Source organism: Miscanthus floridulus, chromosome 12 (genome assembly GCF_019320115.1).
Source record: "Miscanthus floridulus cultivar M001 chromosome 12, ASM1932011v1, whole genome shotgun sequence".
Taxonomy (NCBI): domain Eukaryota; kingdom Viridiplantae; phylum Streptophyta; class Magnoliopsida; order Poales; family Poaceae; genus Miscanthus; species Miscanthus floridulus.
Genome location: NC_089591.1, coordinates 38,393,932 through 38,415,224, shown reverse-complemented (window position 1 = coordinate 38,415,224; position 21,293 = coordinate 38,393,932). Strand labels below are relative to the sequence as shown.

The 21,293-nt window shown below is 43.2% G+C and overlaps 1 protein-coding gene across 1 annotated transcript; it reads right to left on the bottom strand.

Moving 5' to 3' along the window:
* Nucleotides 1-13,594: 13,594 nt before the first annotated feature.
* LOC136495435 (potassium transporter 1-like) lies at nt 13,595-20,097 on the bottom strand. Its single transcript, XM_066491375.1, has 9 exons — nt 19,883-20,097; nt 16,981-17,473; nt 16,261-16,509; nt 16,070-16,120; nt 15,710-15,970; nt 15,573-15,625; nt 15,298-15,412; nt 14,929-15,183; nt 13,595-14,831 (listed from the first exon to the last, which is right to left on the bottom strand). Exons 2-9 carry the CDS (start codon nt 17,336-17,338, stop codon nt 13,831-13,833), a joined length of 2,343 nt encoding a protein of 780 aa, XP_066347472.1. The 5' UTR covers nt 17,339-17,473; nt 19,883-20,097; the 3' UTR covers nt 13,595-13,830.
* Between the last annotated feature and the right edge of the window lie 1,196 nt (nt 20,098-21,293).

The following is a 21,293-nucleotide window of genomic DNA, read 5'->3' as shown; positions in this document are numbered from 1 at the left end:
CTAACTCGGCGTTAAGGTTATCAATCTCTTTCTGGTATTCTTTGATCATGTCTTGTGCCTTCTTCAGCTCTCCTTCTAACGCTCCCACCTTATTTGTAAGTTCACGGTCTAACTCAACGGTGGCCTCAAGAGTCTTCGATCCTTTTACCACGACCTCTATGGTCCAACTATTTTCCTTCGGAAGATAGCATGGGTAATACAAGAGTCCATCGTCCTTCTTATCATCAGAGAGACGGCCACGGTAGTAGGCAAGTGCAATGGAAGCAGCATCCTCCATGCTTCTTTCCACGGTAGCTCGACTTACATGGTGGGTGACAACTGCATCAATCTTGCGAGTATTCGGGGTCTTGATCAGCAACCAAGTATCCCAAGATGAACCAATCAGAGGATGAATGTGCTCCATAGTGTGATACTCTAGAGTGGCTTGCAGGTCTGGGTAATAGCACTCCAACATAATTGTCAGCAGGTCATGGTAGAAGGCATTATCATCGGGCTTCTTGATGCTTAACTTGTCAGTCCAACCTATACGAGGCAGTGGCTGGAGTACTTCATCTCCATCATCATTGGTCAAGTCAATGGCCTCCACACGTGCTGGGGATTGAGCTATCGGAGTTGGCGAAGAATGGACCTCTTCTCCAACCTCATTCTTCTAGTTCTTCCTCTGGACGTCCTCTCTAGGCTCCATTGGCTCATATACAACATGCTGTGGTTGAAAGCATCCAACGTACAAGCGGGCAGACTTGCGGTCATGTGTCATCTATAGAAATTTCAAATCATTTAGAATAGAATCAATTGATTTTATAATAGAATAAGACAAAAGAAGCACAAAACTTAGCAAATAACAAGATTGAGGTGGAAAGCATGAAACAAGTGAAGCAAAGGAAGCTAAAAACGACCATTATAACTAGGCTTACGTCCTACAGTCAACAGTGCTCTGATACCAATCTGTCACACCCAATTTTAAGAACAAAAGATGATGTATAAAAGTCTTATGTGCACCCCAGGAGTGGTCGCACACATAAGTGGACAAATTGTGAATTGTACCAACACAATGTTACATAGTGAATAAATATTCAACACATAGTCTCAAACATAGATATAATAGCTGCTAAGATAACTCTTTTGCGGAAGCTCCAACAGGGATGTCAACTGGTGGACACCAAGCCTAATACTTATCACGGTAATCTTCAATCAAATCTTGATCTGTTACCCATCCGGGATTTTTTCAACATAAAAGATAAAGCAAGGCATAAGTACATGTCGTACTTAACAAGATAACTAAGGGTTCATGAGGCTCAAATAGCTGACACTGGTTTACTGCGGTTAGCATTTAAGTCATCATTAAGTATAGCATTTATTAACATCAAGGTAGCAATAATCCCATAACACATGATCAATGATCATGAATAATCAATATCTTAAACAATTAGCATAAATGATCATCTTAACAAGTAAAAGTCATTATCCCTTAATGTAAGTGTTCCGAGGTCGCTCGTATTTGTGAGCATGGCTAGTATACCAGTTTGTTAACTCTGCGCAGAGGTGGACACTTTCACTGTGAGTCATGTTTCCTAAATGAGTGGGTTAATTACTCCCAAAACACCGGAAACCATATAAAGCCACCCAAGAGCTCGTCTAACCGGCCAGGGCCGCAGGGTCATCAGATATAGGAACCCCCCTTCCAATAATATAAAAGGCCGCTTCCATAGCTAGGCTCAACAGGACAGAGGCTGTCCTATACACAACTCGCAGACGTCTAACCAGCTAGAAAAGGGTTTCTCAAGCAACTAGAGCCAGAGCCATATAGCCCTCACAGTTGTACGTTAAATCCCGGATAATTAGTTACAAGACAAGTCCTTCTGTTGCTAAAAAGTCATCTTGTTTATGTTTATAGCATATTCATTAATTAAGTTTCAAGATCATGATTGTTGCACAAGCAATAGAACTACCCAATGCAAACCTCCCAAGGTGACAAGGTAATTGAGTATTCAAAATCTAGGAAATCCTACTATAGGTAGCAAGGAAGACACATGCATATGTATTTTAGTGAGCATCATGAATAGGACAAGAAGGAAGGTCCTTAGCTATACTTGCCTTGATCAAAGTTCTCCTGAAAGTCTTGCTGGTCTTGCTGGTCGTAGAAGTTCTCTTGATCACCAACGTAAACCTCACCGTCTGAACTCGATCAACAACACCAAGCAACAACATACAATCATCCGAGCAATCATACATGAAGCAAACAAAGGCTATAATTAGAATAATACACCACCAGCAAGAAAACAGTTTGAAAAGTGTATAAAAACATTCTACTCGTCACTACAATCACATAGACGCAAAATTCAACGAATTTGGATCTAAAACGAGCAAGATATGAATTTTCCAATTTTCCTATAAACTATTAATGCATTAAACATGAACTCGAAATTTAAAACTAGAACTGTGCTAACAAGGACACTAACACGTAGATCATGAGATTACGAATCCAACGCAATTTGAACGGATCGAATCAGAGTTAAAATGAGAATTTTATAAGCATTTGAAATCAGTGGCAAAACTGTAATTAGATGGAACTTGATTTTGAATCTGTTAAATGAAAAATACGTTTTCCAAAAGAGAAAACGTATTCTCTGGAATACGCTTTGGACTACGGGTTCAAAATCTAAAGAGCTCAGGGGCTCTTTAGCAATTATTCCCTGCGAAAGGGTACCGGCCACTACTGGCCATCCGATCCAATATGGATGGACCAGATTAGATGAGGGGCAACGGCCGGCCAGAGAAGAAACAACCGGCGGTGGCGCCATTGTCGGAAAATCGAGGACCTCGCCGGCGAACTCATACCGAGCGCTACAGGCCACGATTTTCAATGATTCCGGTGCCAAACGACAAAGGAGGAGACGGGGATCTCACCAAGCAAGAAGATGTGGTCGGGGAGGGACCGAGGTGAACGGCCGGCTCGCGATGGCAGTCCTGTAAGTTCGGCAAGCCGGTGAGAGCGGAGCAAGGCGCAGGACGACGAAAGAAAAGAACTGGCGGCTTCACTAAGGCAATGCGGAGCTCGTCCAGGAGCTTACGGAGTTGGCAGAATCACACGAACAACAAATCACGTTCGGCTGTGGCGATTAGGGTTTTCGGCGGCTCTGCTGCTCAAGAGCGAGGCAGCGGGTCGCTTAGGGCTGCAAAGGGCGTCGCGGACGCGGTCGTTCGAGCTTTATAGGGACCCGGACACGCGGATTGCACCAACGCGCAAGGAAATCATGCGGACGGGTCGGTGCCGGGTTCGGCTCAACTCCGACTCAGGGAAGAAAGGCGACGCTGACGTGCGGGCCCGATTTGTCAGCGAGACAGAGAGGAGAAAGGAGGCGGGCTGCTGCCGCTAGCACTCGCGGGCTGACGCTGCGCGGCTGCTGGGCTTCGGCTCGGCCCAAGAAGAAAGCGGCGGCGCTGCTGGACTGGGCTAGAAGAACGGCCCAGATGACCACTGCGGCCAGCACAAGGAAAAGGCCACTCGGGCCAGAGTGAGGGAGAGGCCGAGCAGGCCAAATCAAAGAGGAATGGGCCTCGCGGCTAGGAACAGTAAGGAAAAGAACTTCTCCCTTTTCTTTTTATTTCCAGAATTTTTCAAAGCAAATCCAAATAGAATTTAAACTCCTTTTCTCTTGCAACAAAAACCAGGCAATCACAAATAACATATGCTCTAGCATGAGTGCATCAACATGTTCCTAAACTTATATTTAATCTTATCTTCACAAAAATTATTTATTTAACTACATTGACAAGCTCACAAAATCACTAAAAAAATCAAATTCAACTATTTTAAATTGATGCAAATTTTTGGGCGTTACAATCCGAGGTCTTTTGAAAAATTCAAATTTTTAAATTTTCAAATTCAAACGTCGTTTTTGCATGACAAGATGATTTCAAATCAAAATGTTGCCAACTACAAAATTTCATAACTTCTCAAGATCTACAAAGTTTATTTTGGTCATTTGTTCATCCGACATAGTGGTAGTAACATTATTCACAAATCTTATATATCTCTCTTCTACTTTCATGAAACTAATATGAGAGATACGAGAGATGTAGATTTTATGAACAACGTTATTGTCGCTTTGTCAAATGAAGAAATGATCAAAATAAACTTTGTAGATCTTGAGAAGTTATACAACTTTGTAGTTGAAAAGTTTTTCATTTGAATTCATTTAGGGCCTCAAAAATTGCTTTAAAAAATTAATTTGCCGAGGGCCAAAAAAATGCACACGGCAAAATGCCTCTTTGCCGAGTGCCAAAAAAAAGGCACTCGGCAAAGACGTATTTTGCCGAGTGCCAAAAAAATGGCATTCGGTAAAATACATCTTTGCCGAGTGCCGAAAAAAACACTCGGCAAAGACATCTTTGCCGAGTGCCGAAAAAACACTCGGCAAAGCCGTCTTTGCCGAGTGCCCGATAAAATACACTCGGCAAAGCTTCCGGCACTCGGCAAAGTGCCGGTTTCCAGTAGTGCCTTGTCTAGAAAAAGACTTAGTATGCTGAAAATAATCAGGCCGATTAGAACCTTTGACGGCCTTTTCTTTTTCATATTTAGCCAGAAGCTGTTGGAACGTCACCTTGGGCTTTCTCGATTTCGTAGTGCTAGGGGCAGATGTTTGGGATGCACTCTTAATACCTATGCTAATTTTAGGGACCCAAACCATTTTCTTCTTTTGGCTCACAACTTTGCTAGGCTTTTTAATCTTATCATGAAAAAGGTCACTGTTGATTTCACTAGACAACGCTACTTTCTTGCCTTTCGTTGAAACTGCCTGTTTTGGCCGAATCAACACCTTTTTATCCTCAAAATTAATTACATGTTTGGGGTTAGGTTTTTCAATTGACCCATGCCCCCCAATCCCTTGAGGTTCTACAGAATCGAACCGACCTTTGACAATAGCCGATTGAACACTGTCCGATGCTTCAGAATTACATTCTTTGACATTGCTAACATCGGTCTTTTTATCTTTACTAGTTTTCAGATTTTTATCACTACTTTTAACACCACCCGAATTACTCTCTAATTCGGCTATCTCAACCTTGCTTGAACTTGCATTATCTGATAACTCAGCACTGTATTTGATCCCATTAAAATCAGTCTCTTTTATTTTATCAGTTATCAATTTAATATTTTGAGTAGCAAAATTATCATAAAACATGTCCCTTAATTTCGAGCAAGCATAAATTGACTTTGGAATAGATATGGTGTACTTCACTAAAATATTGTTGCTCGAGACATATAACAGACTCCTAAGATCATTACCAAATTTATCTGATATAAAGACTTTATTAAATTGAGAAATAGGCAATGTATGTGTGATCCGTACCTCTTTGAATTTGGTGGATGAGAGTGATTTACTTACCTCGGTGCTAGGTGAAGCAGAGTGGTCTGATGCAGCTACATTTTTTACGACGCTGTTCCTCAAGGCCTGCTAATTTTCTCTGTAGACTCTCCTGCCTATCTTCCTCGAGCTCCCGTTCAATTTCCCACCGTGCATCTTTAGATAGATCGTCGAGCATGATTGAATCCGGACAAGTATTGTTTTCTTCGGCTCTTTTAATAACCGAATTATCATTCATATCCGAATCAACTTTATTTTCTTTTGAACTTGCACGAGTTTTGAAACCATATTCTATAAGAATCTTGTCAATTAGGTCCTTACAAAATTGAGATGGCTCTAGAGAATTAGGTTGTGGCACAAATGCAGCATAGGTATGTGATTGTAACTCCAGCAAAGAGGACTGAGCATGCGACGTATGCTGCGGAGATACATTAGAATACACATTTGGAACCGGTTCACACGGAACCCTATACCTATAGGTGGCGAAGGTGGTGTGCTACATGCTACTTCTTGATAAAAAGGTTGTTGCACATCAGAACTAAAGCCAACAATTCGGTCATATGTGCTGAAGTTTTGTGAAACCGAAGTTAAAACGGTAGACTTATTAGTGTTAGGTACAAAACAATTGGCCGAATAAGCATTATTATACTGGCCATCGTGATTACACAACGGCATGTGGGTTTGTGATGACATTGGTGTCATAAATACTGCCGATGTACTAGAATTGAAAAGGTCATGTTGTATATTGCTTGCATGATTAAAATTAGAAGCATAAATATGTTGTTGCATCGGCTCTGTATAATTCTGAACTTGATAATCTGCGTAGCTAAAACTACCATTCGATAGATCAATAGCCGATGAAACAGGTCCACCAACATGCCTAGCAATATTACTATATGAATCCATCGTAGCTGCAAACAAGATAAAATGTCGTACTTACAGATTACACTGGCGTGGATGAACGAAATTGATGATGATATCGAAATTGATGATGATATCGTGCTCAGCTGGAACCAACGCCTCTAGTTTTCTGCTATGGAAGAATTGCTGCTGGTTTCTCTCCGTTATCCACTTTCTATGACGAAAAATAAAAATAGCTGCTACTCTGTTGCTTTGGCTTGCTGCTTGAAAATCGATCTATTAAATATTAGCCGAACCAAACTTGGACGTCGGCCTTTGACGAAATTGCTGGTGGCGTATTGATAGATGGCCGAATCAATGTTAAAATCGGCCTCTTGTTTGTCGATGAAGAATTTCTCCAACGGAATCGCCAATTGTGTTGGCACGCGAAATTGACCCGCGCAACAACATGATAACTTTTGTAACGACAAGCAGTTGCTTTCCGAGCAAAGCAACAAAAGATCCTCGCTTTCGTGGAGGGGAGCCGACCGTTTTTCAACGCAAAAACGGTAAAGATGAACCAATCCTAGAGAGCTAGGGCTCGGTAAGAACTACGAACTACTATGCTGGAAGAAAATGTAGATGAAAAAGTAATGTATATTGTGTATATGTCGATTGATCGGGCAATCGGTCGTGCCCCATACAAAATATATATAGGGTGCCTGGTCTACGGCAATAGAGGAGTCCTATACATATAGGTACAAGATTAATTATCCCTTGTACATGCCTTAGAATATTCCTATTCCTAACTGATCTGTCATACGTATATGATATGTCTCAGAGTCCGATTGGAACTTTCCATGTTAGCCCAGCCAAGGACAAGTCTGTCTACTGCACAATCATGTGTTTTACGTAGTTTCAACACATAAATTTTTCTACACCATAGAATTAAGATCCAACAGCCTCCATCCTTCTTTTACCTTCAGAAGATCACAAATAACAAGATCATAGATCCACAGATCTACATATCATAAGAAATAATTTTTTTCTATGCAAGAACAAAAAGACAAATCGGATGTTCGAACCTCCGGCAGCACGCGTATACGCATATAGGACGGCGATCCTTCGGCTGGCTCTTCGTACAGATCACCTTTCCTCCCCCACGCTCACGCACACACATGCACGCATGCAGCAGTCAGCAGCAAGCAAACGTGCAGACAATGGCAGACGGTGCTAGAGGCTGAGAAGACATTGAAAAGAGAGGGAGAGAAAATCAATGTGTTTTTGTTACACTAAAATATATGTGTTGTATAGCATTTCTGTTTTTTTTAATTTGTTGTTTCGTGACTAGTACAAGGCTAAGGCGCTCGGTGCTGGCTGCTGAGGGCGCAAGAGTGAGTGAAAGCGTTTGCATTATCGTCTAGAACCAAACAAATATTGTGATCTGATACATTATTTACGTTTCCAGTTTAATTGGATTCCATTACCGTTTGCATTTACACTTACCAACCAAACACCACGTATATATTAACTTGATAAAAAAATAAGATAGCTTGACTTAGTCCGATTACCGAACCCATAATTGCAATATACTAGTTGCAGAAGAAGACAATCAATTACTCCATTGGACCAAGTTACAATTGATGATTTGCCGGCCCGTTGTCATTTTCTGTCAGGAACATCAGGGCTAAGTCTACTAGTTAATTAGGAGTAAGAAGCAATAATGAAGTATTTTAGTCAAGAATACGTTATCGTCTCGCAAAGGTTCTTTATTGTCTGGAACAAGCTGTCCGTAATGTCAAGATCAGATTAAAACTTTGTTGTGCTTTTACAGCTGGACTGGATGACCCGCTATTATGAAACTAACCACAATTTTCTTAAGAGGCCATTTGGCTCCTTTCATTTTGGAGGAATTGAAATCTACTTAGTAAACTAGGCTATTTCACTTAGAATTTGACATCCCATGATTTTCCAAAGTTTAGATGTGAGCTTATCTTAAATTCATAGGGTGGGAGATGGAAATTGATTCTATAGATCACCACGCTATATTTCTACTCTGCACCTTCATGTTCTTTGGCTCACTCTCCTATAGTAGAAAAGCAACACATAAGTATCTCCCTCATATGGCCAACAGTAGTATACGAATATATTCCAATTCCATGGATCCAAACAGAGCCTAAAGGGGAATCCACATTTAACGCAAATAGTGATACTCCCAGCAAACTCGGTGTTATTCCTTGCTTCAATATCCAGGCTAGTTAGGATTCCATATGAATGAGTAAATTTCATAGGCCGTAAAGAAAATGGACCATATGGGCCATTAAGTTTGAATTTTGGTTATTGATGAACAACATGATCATTTGAACTAACAATGTTTGCTATTATATAATGTTAGTTCAAATGGATGCAAGGTGGACTTGGAGTTAGGCAAAGTGATGGTCTGAATGATCAACACCTCAAGTAAGACATGAGAAGCCTTGTTGAAGACATACAAGACACTCTAGATGTCTAAGACACCAAGAAGTAGAAGCTCGGACGCAAAGACACAAACAAAATTGAAGCCACTAAAGCCGACACAAAGAGATGGATGAATTGTAATTTTCTCATGATTTTGTATCTACTCAAATTGATATGACTTCAGTTCAAGTTTTAGAGCCTTTCATTAGCTTTTCAAAAAGTCCAAGAACATTAAAATCAGAGTTCGGAGCTAAAAGTTATGCCTAAAATACGAAAGCGTGACATGCTGAAAACAGGGTAGCATATAGTCTGATGCCTATTGGTTTGATGCTCACTGAAATGGAATGAAGAATGGCACCTTATAGTCGAATGCTACACACCTGTTGGTCCGATGCTCACGAAATTGGTCCGATGCTCAAAGAAAAGATTGTAATGGCTAGTTTTTGGAGTTGGGGCTTTTTATACCCCTCCATTCAGCCAAGAAAGGTGTGCTACAGCTGAAAAAAGTGCGTGGAGAGTTGAGGCTCATCTATTTGTGCTCTAGCCACCAAAAGTGCTTAGGAAAATATTAGGTGAATAGTGTAGGTGCTTCGTGAAGTGCATAGGCTAGTTAGACCACTGCTTATGCGCTTGCTCTACGTTTAGGCTTATTGTTTAGCGAGGTTTACATACCTCTTACCACTTGAGGCTTGCATGCACCATTTTTGTATACCGGAGGGGCTTGTACTCTTGCAAGACCACACCAAGTGTGATTGTGGTGTGACCGCCACCGTGTACCAGAGGGAACGAGGCCCGTAGCATTTTGGCCAGAAGCTCGATAGTGAAAACGGCTAGGAGTGGTCCGAAAGAGGCCATCTCGAAGACCCACTTGTGCGGGGAAGGCCCACTGACTATCCATGAAGGTACCTAATTGAGAGCATAGCTCTTGGGAGGGCATCCTTACAAGGGGCTCCAACGAGGACTAGGGGAAGCATGAACTTCTCGATACCTCGATAAAAATAGTGGAGTCGTCAATGGGAGTTTGCATCTCTATCGCTCTTTTACATATTTATATTATGTACCTTGGTTGTGTGTGTTTAGTTTCCTAGCTTAGTTTGACAGGCTAGTTGATAGGGTTGGAACCTCGATTGCATAAACTTTTGCAGTAGAGATAGCAACACACCTAGCAAAATTATAATTGCACATCTAGATAGATTACTTTCTTACATATGTTTTGACTAGGTGGAAATTAGAGGCCTAATTCAACCCCCCTCTTAAGGGTCACGGTCCCTGCACATGCGGTCCTTGAACTTGTCCTGCATTCTCAACTAGGTCCTCATACTTTGAAATTGCAATTTTGCGCCACTAAACTTGTTTTACTGTTTCAACATTGTTCAAACTAGCTTCGCAGGCGCCAGGATGCCGATGTGGCATACCATGCTAGACTAGGCAGGAGTTTTCATGTGTTTTGTTCTATCCTAACCTTTTGAACCGGGACCAACCACATATTTGTTAAATGAGATACTTGTAGGGAACCCCATAAGAAAACCCCTTCCTCATGGTATCCCAACCTTTCCAACTAGACCGACGAGAGAGGCGACGTGGCGGTGTTAGGTGAACATCAGCAGTGCAGCGATAGTAGTAGCAGTCAACTCAACTTGGCCTGCCCTGCTCCCCAATGGATCCACGATGTCAAAAGGAAGGGACCCCCCCCCCCCCGAGTCGAGTCCATTGAGTTTCTACTCTCTCCATCCTCATAGGGTTAGGTTGTGTGGATATCATTGTTAAGGAAAAAAGTTCATGAAGGGTACAAAGATTGATGATTTAGTGTTGTCAGGTAGATAAGATTTTGGATTGGACTTGATTTTAGGGATGATAGGGCTTGATGATGCTGATTTTGTGTACTGTAGGTCCTGATGGTACGCACACTACAGAAGAATTCATCATGGTTGGTTTTTCTGTGGCATTAGAGTGAACCGTAGCTATGTGGATGGAAAAGTAGACTGGTTCATTTCATGGATACAGATTTATGGAGTTATTTCTGGATTGAGGAATTTACTATCAAACTTGGCTATGGGGTGTGTCCTCCCCATAGCCACTGTTTGACGTTACCATGGCCGACGATCAACTGCACGACCAGGTTCTAGGTTAATTAACTCACTCAAAACACTAATCACATGTGTACCTACCATAAGTGTTGACCACCAGACTCGAAATATTGTAATCACGAGATCGCTCTACGGTTAAGTGAGGGCTACATGTGTCATTTGGTTTACCCAATAATTTCTCCTAAAATTCCTATGACACCTTATATTTCAAGATGGAGGGAGTATAATATTAAAGGCAGTCTCAACGCTCCTAGTACGATAGTTTTGGTAGCATTAAACAGACGAACACATAGACAATTTGATGATATGGTAGGAGAGTTTCAAACCAATATGGTAGGAGAGTTAAGAGAGGAGGAATATCACACCCTAAAATTTTTTGAATTTTAGGATGTGATTGAGAAACACAAATAAAGCCATTTCCGAATTTTAAAATTTTTTCAACTATTGGTAAATGGCTTGAATTTTTTGTTCATGGACAATGTTATTTCTAGTCAGATTAAATAATCATAAGCTATATAACTGGTTGAAGCATTCATGACACTACACTGTTAGATAAATTTGCTTGTTTTGTTTCGTTCTCTAATTTCTATCAGGAAAAAAAATGCCTCAATCTTTTGTGCCTGTGTAGAACGGCATTTTGGCCCCAGAATCTTTGATAACCTGGGTTCAGCCCATGTCTTAACCTTCTTTCACCGCCAAGCCTGCGCTTATCTTCGTTTTGGGCCGGCCAGCTAACCCAGCAGCAGCCAGCCCGTTATTATTTCCCCACGCTCTCCCTTCTTTGACTAACAATATGCCTGCGTGTGATTGATCCTAAAAAAGATATAGCCTCCAAGTCTAAGTGCTCTCTTGTCCGTTAGGGCATAATAAAAGAGCTAGCTCACACACTTTTTTCTATTATTATTCATGTGTCTATATATTTACATATTTTTCTATATTAGTATTGTTAGATTACTCTGTTTTATCATTTTTTAGTTCATATGAGCTAGCAAGTTGGCTCTATCGTTGACACGAACACGGTGCCCTTAGGCCATCTTTAGTGGCCTTCCAAAGAGGTGCAGTTCATCGTGGCATTGCCATGAGCTGATTCAACCGGTGTAGGATACCGCACCTTCGAGGAGAGAAGAATCAATGCAAAGATTAATGCAAATAAAAAATGAATCATGCGGTTCTGCACCTAGGGGAGGGACCGGGAACATTAAGGTATATCCCACGTGTGTGTGTGGCTGTGGCGCGAATCTCTTTAGGGCCTGTTCGGTTCCTGGCGAACCGTGACCAGGATATAATCCGGCCAGGATCGGGTGTTTAATTTGTGTAAGCTTTGTCCAGCCGGAACGCTTCCTGACCCTTTTCCCCGTTCGTTTCAGGGAACTGTGGCCTGGAATCATTCCTACCTGGTTTGCTTGCATAATTTATATAAGTTTTGATCACCTGGATTGATTCCAGGACGAATACTGAGTAACCGAACAAGGCCTAAGGCCCGTTCGTTTCACACGGAATGGCTACCAAGAAAAATTCCGGACGGGGTTGATAGTTAATTTATACAAGCTTTTATTAACTGGAATGATTCCTGGCCACATTCATCTCTAACCGAACGGCCCCTAAGTAGCAGTGAGGAGGTAGTACCGTTCTACAGTGTTTTGACTAAGTTTTACCAAGGACATAAAGAAGCCCTTGTAATGGCATCAAAGTAAGGTCGGATTGTATATTGGACTTCACCATGATGTAGCTTTGTCGAGACGAAAACACATATATGGATCTCCTAAGTCAGAGTCCAGGTGAAGTATTTATGATGCTTGGAAAATCACACAAGCTCACTCAAACCATCTAGTTTTCAACAGAAATAGGTCACTTATATGCATACTGAACCATCCAGTTCACCATCAGCCTGTTCGGTAGGCCATAAACGATCGTGGATTATTTACTGCTGACTGGTTTGGTGTGAGAGAAAAATACTATTCCAGCTTATAATCCACGATCATATATGAGCAAGCGAACAGGTTGCATACCAGAGCATATAGTTTTGGTAGTCCAGAGCTGTAGATCTATTCTGAGTCGGTTTTTAACACGTTTTGGATATGGTTTTAGATCTCTCAGTCGTATGATACAAAGGTTAACCCTATGAATATAAAGGGCCAAGACCGATTGAGACACCTAATCGAGTCAATTTACTATGCATTTACCTTTTTACTCCTAAACCTAATATCTCTTTTTTAAACATGCATTGTTGTTCATGCATTGATCTCGACGAAAACACGACCACAGATGGTATCATAGGCTTGCTAGCTGACCTAAGGCACATAAGCGACATCCCCACTGTGACAAGGCCCCCCTCGTGGGAAAGAGTTTCGGCGGACTTAACTAGTTTGCTTGTAAACTAGTCGTTCTTTGTCACGTGAGTACAATATTTATCTTTTGCTGGTTTGAGCTAGCCATCCACGACCAGTAAAGGTGAGATTTACCTCTTCTCGTGAGCATGCAACTCGAGAATATATTGGACCTTCCGGTTTTGACAGCTTGTACCGCAAGTTTCTCTAGTAGCACTTTGGTGTGTGGTCACGTTTTGCGCAAACAACTATCTTCTTGATGCAGACTGATGAGTTGGGCACTGCTGACATATCGGCATCTCCTATCTGCAGCCTGGTCGTTTCGACTGAAACGATCGTGGATTATTACTGCTGGCTGGTTTGGTGTCAGAGAAAAATATTGTTCTAGCTTATAATCCACGATCGTTTACGACCAAACGAACAGGCTGCTGGTACACAACCCCCTCGCTCCAGTATCGCTTGCATTTGACAAAATCCTGATAAAACCACAATGTGCAGAGAACAAGGAAACATCTACGCTTTACTTCCAATATCGCTTGCATTCATCAAATTCTGATAAAACCACGCTGTACAGGGAATAAAGAGAAACCTTCCAGCCCCACAAAGAAAAGAAAAAATAGCCCGCCACTCACACACGACTTTATTATCAAACCAACCGCGGCACTTTGCCCTGTGAAGTCAACACACACCAAGAAAGGCTTTTTTTGGTTAGGCACGCCTCATATTTTCGGTAACACGTAGAATCGCCGCCTAGATTTCATATGTGATGCCAACCTTGAGCAGCTGATCTTTGGGAATGGCCAGCGCCTTGTGCCCCTCCGTCAGGTTCTTCCTCAAGAAGGTGTAGATGTAGTTGACCACTATCTTCTTCAAGATGGACGACTTGGGCCCTGCCGACACGTTGGCCTCGCCCATCAGGTACACCACCCCTCGCTCCACCTCCCGGTCGATCAGCTGCTTCTCCTCCTCGGCCGTCTGGTTGGCGTGGAACGTGATCCGCCCGGAGTTCGTGCTCACCCTCGACTGGATCGCCTCCTCGCTGTGCACGACGGAGCTCGTGGACCGCCTCGGCCTCGCCGGCGCCTGCTGATCCGCCGCCTCGTCGTCCTCGTTCTCCGCCTCGTTGTTCTGCGCGAACGCGATCTCCTCCTGGATGAACATCTTGAGCCTGTCCACGAGGAAGGCCGCGAACTCCTTGGGCTCCTCCAGCGCGTCGCTGTACCCGTACCGCGCCACGCACCGGAACATCCGCTGCTCCCTCGGGCCGACCTGCCGGAACAGGAACCTCTCCGCGGGCGCCACGTGCGGGATGGGCAGGTGCTTGATGGACATGAAGAGGAAGATGGCGTGCACGGACGGGATCTTCTTGATGAGGCGAGGGAACACCGGCGGGATGCCCTGGACGAGCTCCGTGTACAGGAGCCCGACGCCGGGGATCCGCCGCACGTCGTTCTTCTCCAGCAGCGTCGTCATCTGGTTGGTGGGCACGATGTGGTCCAGCTCGTACCAGTACCTCTTCACGTGGACGTAGTGCCACGTCGCCATCAGCGTCATCAGGACCAGCGCGAAGCAGAACGGCAGGTACCCGCCCTGGATGAACTTGGACAGGATGGACGAGAGGTAGATCAGCTCTGTGAAACCGAACACCACGTAGAAGAGGAGCACGTAGACGATGTGCTTCTTCCATATGACCAGCATCACCACGGTCATCAGATGGGTGGTGATGGAGAACGTGGTCACCACACAGATCCCTGCATGTTACAGCACCACCAATGTCAAAATCAGATGCATCATGAGACAAACGGTTTTCACTCGATCCGGCAGTGCTCTTTCTAGTATTTTTCTTACCGTAGGCGTTGCCGATGCTGGTGGTCGTTCTGAAGGCAATTGTGACGATGATGCTCGCCAGTCCCATCAAGAAGTTCACCTCTGGGAGGTACACCTGCCCTTCGTACTTCTTCGAGGTGTGGATCACTTGGACCCTGGGGAGACAGCCCAGCGACAGTGCCTTGGAGAGGATGGCGAATGCACCAGAGAGCATAGCTTGGCTTGCAATGATGGCAGCGAGGATTGCTACGATGAAGGTTGGCCAGAACAGAGGTGCTGCAGAACAAAAAGGAATAGTCAGCCATAGTTCGTGGACCACGTTGATATGAAGCCATCGCCAAGAAGCATTACTACCGCAGTACATACAGGTCATCATTGTTTATAAATTACCTGGGATGGATCTATAGAAGGTGTCTCCAACGTTCTCTGGGAATTTCCGCAGGTACGCTGCTTGCCCGATGTAACACAGTGCCACCGATGGGAACAAGATGCCGTTGAAGCTGATCTGCAGGAGTACAATACAGAAACCATTGTCAGATAAGATGCTTCTGGTGTGCGAGACCTCTGGCTCTGGGACAGATTACAAGTTATGGAAAACTAGATGCAGAGTTGAGTGTAATATAAAACATCGAAGTGAAAAACTCATATGCACTTTTGCCCATTACCTGAACGGCCCTGATGTTGAAATGTCCAAGGTCAGCAAACATACCTTCTGTGCCTGTTGCATGTTGCAGTGAATTCAGATTACACACACAAGGTTTACATTGCAGTTTTCTCTTTGGTCAGGAAAAAAAAAGGTTACCTGTGACGCACAGGATAATACCACCAAGTGAAACCCATCCTTCCTTTCCGTTCCGCTTGAAGTACTGTACTATGTACCACGGATTGAAGGCCCGAAGAACACCGATGTCGTGGACGACGAGGTTGTAGAGTCCAATGCCGGCAATCAGCAGGAACCACACCGAGATGACTGGAGCGAAGGTGTACCCAACCTTGTCGGTCCCAAAACGCTGAACCGAGAAGAGCAAGAAGAGGATTGCCACAGAGATCCAGACTACTGCCGCTGTAGGAAAACCGACAACAGAGAGATGTTAGTCTGCGTGACTATGAACAGGGGTAACAATTGGTCATTAATCTGTCAGTAGCTCTTAGTTCCACATACTCTGAGTCAAGTTTGGCGCCTTCTCCTTGATCCCGCTTACCGCAGACAGCACTGCAGAATATCAATAAACAAGAACACATTATTAGTTAGTATACATACTATGCAAACATGTTAATTACGATGCCATCATATATAGCAGTAACTAATAACTAGATGTGCGTGGTGTCTAATATAATGTTTCTGTTAATTACCAGATATCGCCGGTGTCAGGGTTCCGTCGCCCATCACCATGGATGTGCCAAGGATTGTGAGGGTGAAGAGCACAATCTTGGCTGCCTTGCTGGACTCGAGCTTCTGCTTGAACCATTGAGCCCTCCTCAGCTGTGAGTTCGGCGCTTCTATGCTGTAATTTGACACCATGGCGTCCTCTGCCTGCTGGTTGGGGATCAGCCTGATCTTGGCGTACCGCGATATCAGCGAGTACAGCGCAAACGTGCCGCCTAGAAAAAATGCTCGTTGATGATCAGTAAATATAAACAAACAGCAGAAAAAACAACAGACAGGCATGGCATGCCTGTCCCCCAGGCCAGGTTTAATCTGGGAGTAAAATTATATATATATATATATATATATATATATATATATATATATAGGGAGAGTATATTCAGTAGCCAGCTACAAAAATAAGTTATTCTGTAGCCACCTCTATTTACGATAATTTTATATACTAATTTATGATAATATCAATACATATTTACGATAATTATGTTACTATAACACATAGGGATATTTATCATGACATTATAGTAAATCACTTAGTAAAGAGTTACTATAATTATATAAATTAGTATAATAATTATCGTAACTCAAAAGTGGCTACAGAATAAGTTATTCTATAGCCAGCTGCAGAGTAGCAGTTCTTTATATATATATATACACACACATGTGTGTGTGCTCTGGTCAGTGCTCACCGTCGCCATTGTCGTTGGCGTAGAGCACGATGAAGACGTACTTGAGCATGGGGATGACGATGAGGGTGTAGATGATGAGCGACAGGACGCCGAGCAGATCGTCGTTGTACTTGATGCCGTCGGGGAAGGTGCTGGAGTAGACGTAGAGCGGCGACGTCCCGATGTCGCCGTAGATGATGCCGACGCTCTGGAAGGCGAGGTGCAGCGTCCTGGCCCAGCTCCCCTCGGACCCATGGTACTTGCCGCCGGAGACCTTCTCCGCGTCGCCGAAGAGCGAGTCGTGGCGCTTGAGGCTGAGCCGGTTCGCCGACTCGCCTCCTCCTCCTCCGGGGTTGTCCACCTCCAGCGACGACGACATGGATCTCCCAACACCCTGGAACGAACGACGGTCGAAAGCCCTCTTCTTTTAACGACGAAACCCAAGAAGAGCGATGGGAGTAGTCTGGTCTCTCTTGAGAATCTCGAGTTCTAATCACGCCGCGCCTCCTGATCCCTGCCAAAGTTTTCATTATCGGAAATAAAAATTTATCGAAGGTCATGGATAAATAGGATAAGCAACATATATCCGAAATATCGGATCAAATTTAAAAAAAAATTCAAATTGTTTTAAAAAAATTCCATAGAATTTGACTGGTAACTATTCCTAAGCTATTAAACATCACTTGTTCACAGATAAAAACAAGAATAAAACATTATAGTGTGGGATTGTCGCACGGCTGAATTTAGGTTGTCTGTGTGAAAGCAGGAAAGAAGGGAAAAATTTAGCCGATGTCAAATTTTATCGGACCTGTGGATAAAAAGGAAATTTTGAAAATTTTCATGAATTTCGGCCGATAAAAAAAACCTGATCCCTGCATCCTTCAATTCCCAAGACGTTAATTTGGGGGGTGACGCTGTGACAGCGAAGCAACAACTTTTGTTTTACATTCACAAGTCCCAACAACTTTCGTAGTTAGTTAACCGAGATAGGAACTATATATAGTAGACACGAAAAAAAAATCTTTAATTAAAAGGGGGGAAACAAGAAAAGGGCAGGCTCCTTTGCCGCTAACCAACGAATTTTGACAAATGGGAAATTTAGGGTGTGCTTGATTGAAGGGATGAGAAGAGATGGGATTGGGATGAGCCTATTTTTGTGGCTGTTTGATTAAGAGTCCGCTGAAACTGTGACTTCCCATCTACAACATATTCCTGGAATATTCCCTCAAAACGAGAGCGAGCACGTCCCAGCCAAAAACGGTTAGACTGTTCATTTGAATTTATCAGCTGGCTTATCAGCTAGAATCTATAGTATTTTTCTCTCACAACAAAACAGCTTCAGCCAGTTTATCGGCCGTCTTTAATATCAGCCGAACAAAGAGGGTGTTTGGTTCCTGCAGAAAAATTTTAGTCCCTGTCACATCGGATGTTTGGACACATACATGAAGTATTAAATATAGACGAAAAAATAACTAATTGCACAGATTGTGGCTAATTTGTGAGATAAATTTTTTAAGCCTAATTAGTCCATGATTTGACAATGTAGTGCTACAGTAAATATGTGCTAATGGCGGATTAATTAGGCTTAATAAATTTGTCTCGTAAATTAGTCTCCATCTGTGTAATTAGTTTTATAATTAACTCATATTTAGTTCTCCTAAATAGCATCCAAGCGTCCGATGTGATGTGGACTAAAATTTAGTCCAGGAAACCAAACACCCCAAATTCTACTAATAAATGCATATCGATCTTAGTAAGAATTTTTGTCACGTTGCTAGTGAATAATCTGCGTGCTGATGGTATCATTAATACTTGGAGAAATGCTACGAGCTATGTCAATTCTACAGCTACTACAAATTGCTGGATCCAGAAAAGGGACACCCACAAATTAACTGGCAGCGAGTAAGAACACGAACGCTACTCATTAGTCCCATCATTATTACTAGGCTGCGTGGTCAATGCACCAGTGGGCTCCACACGTCAGTCACAGGAGCCAACTCCAAAACAGAATGAAGGCAGCAGCGTGATGTGATGGAGTGACCAAGCTGAAATAAGCCCCACTTCATTGTTCAAAAAATAAGCCCAAGTAATTTCTACGGTTTATTTTTTCCAAATAAAGAGAAATCTATAGAGAAGAAAAATGGACAAGGGACTCATCATTCCAATAGTAGGAGTATAATCACATACTCCACTTGACTTCCAAACCATAGATTGGGCTTGTTCAGCTGAGCTACAAGCCGGTTTGTTCCACTTCTTTTTTCATCCGGAACAGTATTTTTCTCTCGCAACGTTCTAGTATAAACAGTATCTTCCCATATAAACAGTAAAAATCTATACCAGCCGCAAAAGGCTGTGTACACCACCAACCCATCTGAGAAATTTCAGGTGGGAGGGACTAGCGAGTTTCCCTCGGCCTCGGGTCGCGTACACCGCCCTCGCTCGCTTCCAAAAGGCCAAGATGATTTATTTATATAATAAATAACTAAATAAGATTAGTGTAAGGGCTAATCAGCCAGTAAACTGACGCCATTGGGGGTACCCTTGACCTCCCACAGCTACAGCCATCAACGCCTGCTGACACGTGGGCAACTCAGGAACCTCTTTTTTACCACCACTACTACTAGTGACTGACACAGTTTTTTGGGAAGAGAAAATAAGTAAAAAGATCATTTTTGCACACGCACTCTCTTCGTGCGTGATCTTTTCTTCTTTCTTCTTTCTGGATGATTTGAGCTGCATCCAGATCGAGACTGTGATCGAAAAGAGGAAGAGATCGCTTGCATACGACATCTTCGAAAGAGATTGCGTCTATGGGGGAAAAGGCTGTGCTGGGTTGGGCACACGCGTCTATGGGGAAGAAATTACTGACGCAGGGAACAAAAATGGCAGGAAGACAAACAAAGAAAAAATTTGATTTGCTGACCTGTCTAGCCAGGGAATGCTAGCTGAGGAAGAAGACGACGACGATATGCAGCGGCGCCGCTGAGGTTCAGGTTCCAGCAGCAGCCGCCGGCCGTCCGTCGTCCGCCCTGGCCGGCGACCTTGACCTGCTGGTCCGAGGCGAGGGAGGGACGAAGGAGACGGACACAGCAGGGGAAGGTAGCTCTGTCTGTGTGTGATAGGAAGCCCTCTTCTCTTGCCTCCGAGGGAGGAGGCTGCTTTAAATAGAGGAAGCACGCAAAGAGACAACACAGCCAATGGGAGGAACTAGAAAGAGAGCGGCGAGCAGGGGCGTCCCGTGGGGAGGAAAAAAAACACCATAAGAAACGTGAATAATGCAGCAGCGAGGTCGCGGCAGTGTATTATTGGACGCGGTGGCGGTATACAGAAAGAAAAAAAAAGAGCCGGTTGCAGTGATCAGAGTGGCTTCCTTGTTTTGTTTTCATCCGTGCAATAATTGTGTGCAAGTCAAAGAAAAAACATCCGTGCAACAATACTCCGGGGTACTCTGGTCTCGGATCTCCGTGACGCAGCAGACTGGATGGATCGTCAAGACTCAAGAACAGAGTTTGCGTTGCGGAGCTATTTAGTATTCCCTCGGTTCCCGATCACAGAACATGTATATCTAAGTCTATAGCGAAAACTATATATCCAAAAAAGTCAAAAAATTATTATAATTTAAGGAAAGGAGTACTACGTACTCCAAATGTTATCACGGCTGATTTAGCACGCTGTTTGGTTGCACCACTGTAACGCAAACGTAAACAAATTAAAGCTACCGATGTTACCGCCACACATACCTTTTGAATTGATTTTGTTTCCATTTACGTTACAGAGAAATGAACCAAACAGCACGTAGATTTTAAGGCTTCCGAGTTATTAACAATTCAAACATTTTTTTTACTAGACACAGTCATCATCCAGGGGAAAAGCAGCTGGTTCACCATCGGGCATGGCCCTTCTTGCCCATTGGCTCCAGATAACTTATTGCCTGGTTTACCATTTCTATATTTCCATTGTCCCTGTCCCACAAAAGGATACACTTCATCAGTATCAAGCTCTTGATAAATAAATATAAAACAAAATCAGGTAGCAGGACATTCAACGGTTCCTTTCCTTCTGGATTTCTTTTTTTTTATCTTTTTCAAGTCATATTTCAAAATAACCCCACCTAAGCTTTATGTTTCTTTCTAATCTTTTTGTACAAAACTATGCCACACACCATATGCATCGACCCGGTGACATGTTTCACATCGAAGCGCGTTGGAGGGGTCTATTGGAGTATACTCCACCTAGGAAACTCGCCAGGCCACTCATGTATGGGCAGAAACTATATTTTGCCACGGCACCTATTGTGTCAAGACTAAAATCTTAGAAAAACCGTACCATTTTCA

Bases quoted from the DNA above. Each gene is read 5' to 3' on its own strand.
- LOC136495435 (XM_066491375.1), bottom strand. From the start codon at position 17,338: ATGTCGTCGTCGCTGGAGGTGGACAACCCCGGAGGAGGAGGAGGCGAG. The intron at 15,626-15,709 runs GTAACCTTTTTT...AACATGCAACAG, and splicing joins TATTATCCTGTGCGTCACAG to GCACAGAAGGTATGTTTGCT. The intron at 14,832-14,928 runs GTAAGAAAAATA...TGTAACATGCAG, and splicing joins CAGCATCGGCAACGCCTACG to GGATCTGTGTGGTGACCACG.